Below are 4209 nucleotides of genomic sequence, written 5' to 3' on the forward strand. Positions count from 1 at the left end.
CATCTAAGAGCAAGTAAATTCTAATTTAAATTAATTTCTTTGATCTGCTAAAAAAATGCGATGTGACGTCATAATTTCACATTTTCCAGCAGAAAGTCTTAAAATCTCCCATACTTTCTTTTTGTTGAAGCATAGAAAAGCATAATAACCTAAATTAATGTAAAATTAAAAACAAACAATGCATTGATTCATGACGGTAATAGATTTCTGAAGACAATCAACATGTTAATGAGAATTAAGGAAATTGCTTTTTCATTCTTACTATTTTAAGTTTTGAACTCAATTGCTATCTGGAACAAACTCCCAGAATACTGTACACTGCAAAAACAGTCTAAAAATAAGTAAAAATTTCTTAAATGAATTTAATTTATCCTTAATAAGAGGTGGTAAATAAGATGATTTGCCAAATGAATTAGTATTTTTACTCTTAAAGTAAAAATAACTAGACAAAATGCACTTAAAATAAGACGATTTTTTTTTTTTGCACTGGCAAAGTGTCTCACTTATCTCCTCGAGAACAAATGTGCTTATTTTAATAAAAAATGACTTATTTCTATTTCTACTTTTTGCAGCATAAAACTGCTGAAGGTCTGAGTTCTTTGAAGAAAAAGTTAAAAAACCGTCAGAGTTAACCTGTTAACTGAGGAGTCATTAGTTTAAGGTTATCAGTTGGACAAGATTGTTGTCCAAATATTAGAGCGTAGCCGCCTGTGACCCGGGCTGCCTGTCACAACTCCAGTCCGGTGCGCGGATGACGTCATACACGCGCCGCTTTGTTTTAAAAAAATATATAATATACCTAACATTGCCCATAGGAAGACGTTACTTGGATATAACCTAACGGAATATCTTCAGAACGGCTCCAAATGACAAAAAACTCATATGGATGAGTAGAACATGATGTAATGGCGTAAAATCAAGGCGCCAATGTAAAATTATTTTCAAATGAAACACTGCAACTTAATAAAAGATTTAGTTCTATGAATACATCCACTATGTGGTTTGTTTGTTGTTGTTTTTTTTATGTGTGGCAACCATGATTGGAATAGTCTCAATGCAGAAATTTGAACTAATAATTGCAATACCTGCAGAACACTTTAACTTGGTAAGGACTGCTTGGTTCTGGCTGTCTCGCTCCCCTCTTTGCTACAAAAAGAAAACAAGCTGTTAAAGAGGACATTTTACAGGCAGGAGCTTTATGAGGAAAAGGATTCAAATGCAGGAAAACTTTTTGTACAAAAACAGAAAATACTTATACAGGATACAGTATAACATGAATTTTCTTTCATTACATATTAAACAAAGCATGAAGATAACAGAGTAATGCTACGTTCACAGCTAAAGCAGAAGGAGCAGCTGGTTTACATGCAAAGTCAATGGTTGATGCGCATCAATGCGCAGCAAAAGGTCCTGCAGCGCGTTTTGAGCAGCAGGAGCAGAGCGACATGAGCTTCTGATCATCTGACGCTCGGGACGAGCTGCGAAACTAGCAGCTGCTGGAGTTGGAAAAACTTAACTTTAGCTGCTCGACGATCCACATTAACATATGACACAGCACTGATGCAGAGCGCTATGATCACTCCTCTCAAACAGTTTATTAACGCCTAAATTTACTTCAAATCTCAAAACCTGCCGGTAAAATATGTTCGAATTTATTAATCTGGTGCCTGCAGTTTGGATTACGTACATGAAAAACACCTTCCAGCTGCCGCGAACAGTAGTGGAAAACTGCAAAGAGGCAACCAGGCCAGAGGCTGCTGTTGAACAGGATTCCCAGTGACAGCGCTTCGCCAGGGTGTGGGGATCCGAGGGCTCTGACATCGAAATAATATTTAGGCAGGATGGTAATCTGGATGAACTAACTTCACAGATGATGTTTTCAGGAGGACTTTCACACTTAAAAACATATAAAGACTACTTTTTACCCACTGATCACAGCAAATGTAGCTGCCCTTCTTACAGGCAAGGAAAGGATCGATTAGCTCCGCCCACTGCGCATCAGACTCACTTTTCCACTGAGCAGCTAGAGCAGCAAAGATGCTTCAGCGGCGCATCAGAACTAAACTGGTACAAGCATAAAAAATGAAGCAGCACGCATGTTTTTTTGCTGCTCCTGCAGCGTTCAGTCTGAACGTAGCATAACACAATTAACACGAGTCTAATGATGTTTTCCCACAGTGAGCTGCAGTTTATTTACCTCTGCAATTTCCGGGGTGGATTCCGCCTTGTTCACATAGCTCAGCACATGGGACCAATTCTGGAGGTAAACACTTACCTGGCAAAAAAAAAAAAAACAGAATATCTTACATTGTGATTTTAATAGTTAGGTCAATCCTACTAAGATGAGGCTTATTTAAGCTGAAATCATCTATGGCATGGTAAACCTATGATGCTTAATTGATCCCTGTTTGTTTACAGGGGGAAAAAAAAGACCTTGCCTATTTTTTAGCTCTTTGAAAGTGTTGATAGTTTCTGAGTCCACCGTATAAAGAAAATCTAGTGACTAACAGTAAATATGGCATAATAGAACATGAACTTTTTAAATCACATCCACAAGATAAAGCTACCTTCCCACAGCATCTTTTAAAGCTGAGTATTCTTTCACACTAAATGCGACCTCCATCACCCTTATAACGGGTCCACCGTGGACAGGTCGACTGTCCATCACAGGGCAACACAGAGACAAACAATGGTTCACACACACACTCTCACCTAAGGAGAATTTAGAGAAGCCATTTATCATAACAGTCATGTTTTTGGACTGCAGGAGGAAGCCGGAGAACCCAGAAAGAACCAACACATGCTCAGGGAGAACATGCAAACTCCATGCCATTAATCGAACCCGGAACCTTCTTGCTGCAAGGCAGCAGTTGTGCTAATAGCTAATGTTGTGCTCATTTTCTCTCTTTGCTTAATCTTGTCTGTTTTTCTGCTTCCTACTGTTTTAGTGACATAAACATGACACCATAATGTAAACTTGCAACAAAACATATTTCACGTTTTATTGCATTTAAATCAAATTAGATGAGTTGAAGTGAGAAGAAGTTAGAGTGTCTTAATATTGAGCACGTCCTGAGCAATTTTATTTTCAGATTTCCTCAAATATTGCAGCGTTTAAGAAACCCAATAAATCAGGATTAGTTATCTACAGCGTTAATGCAGCAACAGTGAGTTTAGTTCTGTTGTACCTTAATGACATTCAGACACATGTTGATAACGTGTTTAGCGCTGGTGCAGTAATCTCTGGCACGCGAGTAACATTTCAGGGCATTGCTCAGGTCACCACAGTCCAAGTAGTGGTCCCCCAAATCATCATGGCCTCTCCTGAAGTGAAAAAAGGAAAGAAATGTCAGAACTGAAACTATTTTAAGTCATTAAACTCACATAGAAAATCACATGAATAAATAACCTGAAGGAGAAGCAGAGATGAAGGAAAAGTAACTTTTTAGATTTGTTTTTAAAAGCAACACTATAACTTTTACCCACTAGGGGGTGCTAGACCATCAACTTCCAGGCTTAGCAGGTTGGTAGGGTTTCCTTACATAGAATTAATCATGGTACTCTGCCACAACATAATAAAAGCTACAACACCTTCAGAACAACAAAATATATGTAACAATGTAAAGCATATGATATAGCATATTGTATACATGCACATGAATTAATTTAAATAAAAATTAAATGAAAGAAATGTTCAATTTTAATTTATTTTTGGAACCACTGCCAGTTTGTAAACTGAGCCACTTTGTCACATTTGGTGGCTTTTTCACAGCCCTCTAGTGGGGCTGGACAATAATGCAATAGCAATATATATTGCGATATAGCTTTATTTAAAAGCGATGATATGGAAAATTTTATATTACATTAGTAAAGGAATGTCCATTATTAAAAAGGCATTAAAAACTAAAAAATCAATTTGTATGATCTGAAAGGAGCTTAAACTTTAAGTGCTGTGAGCTTAAAAGTCACTGCCTTTGAAGCAAAATGACTATATTTGCAATAACTTGTTTAAAGGAAAAGTCCTGTTATAGTCAGAATTCAAACTTCTGAAATATCTTTAAATATGTAATTTTTTACATACTGTTCAATAAATAATTTTCATTAGAATGTGCTTTACTGGAGGCATCCATGTTTGTCAAAGAACACTACTGCCACCTACTGGTTTGTGACGTCACGGTGCGGTATCGGCTGTTGATCAAGTCCCAGTGC

At 37.2% G+C, this 4209-nt stretch overlaps 1 protein-coding gene across 1 annotated transcript in view; it reads right to left on the reverse strand.

Moving 5' to 3' along the window:
* gps1 (G protein pathway suppressor 1) overlaps positions 1-4209 on the reverse strand; it is a 23027-nt gene that overhangs the window by 9076 nt on the left and 9742 nt on the right. The window contains exons 5-7 of the mRNA XM_015399684.1: positions 3189-3324; positions 2198-2275; positions 1086-1146 (exon numbers count right to left, since the gene is read on the reverse strand). Coding sequence (XP_015255170.1) covers positions 1086-1146; positions 2198-2275; positions 3189-3324 — 275 coding nt within the window. The remainder of the gene's footprint in view (positions 1-1085; positions 1147-2197; positions 2276-3188; positions 3325-4209) is intronic.

The sequence above is a fragment of the Cyprinodon variegatus genome, unplaced genomic scaffold (genome assembly GCF_000732505.1).
Source record: "Cyprinodon variegatus isolate N-32 unplaced genomic scaffold, C_variegatus-1.0 Scaffold1038, whole genome shotgun sequence".
Lineage (NCBI taxonomy): Eukaryota > Metazoa > Chordata > Actinopteri > Cyprinodontiformes > Cyprinodontidae > Cyprinodon > Cyprinodon variegatus.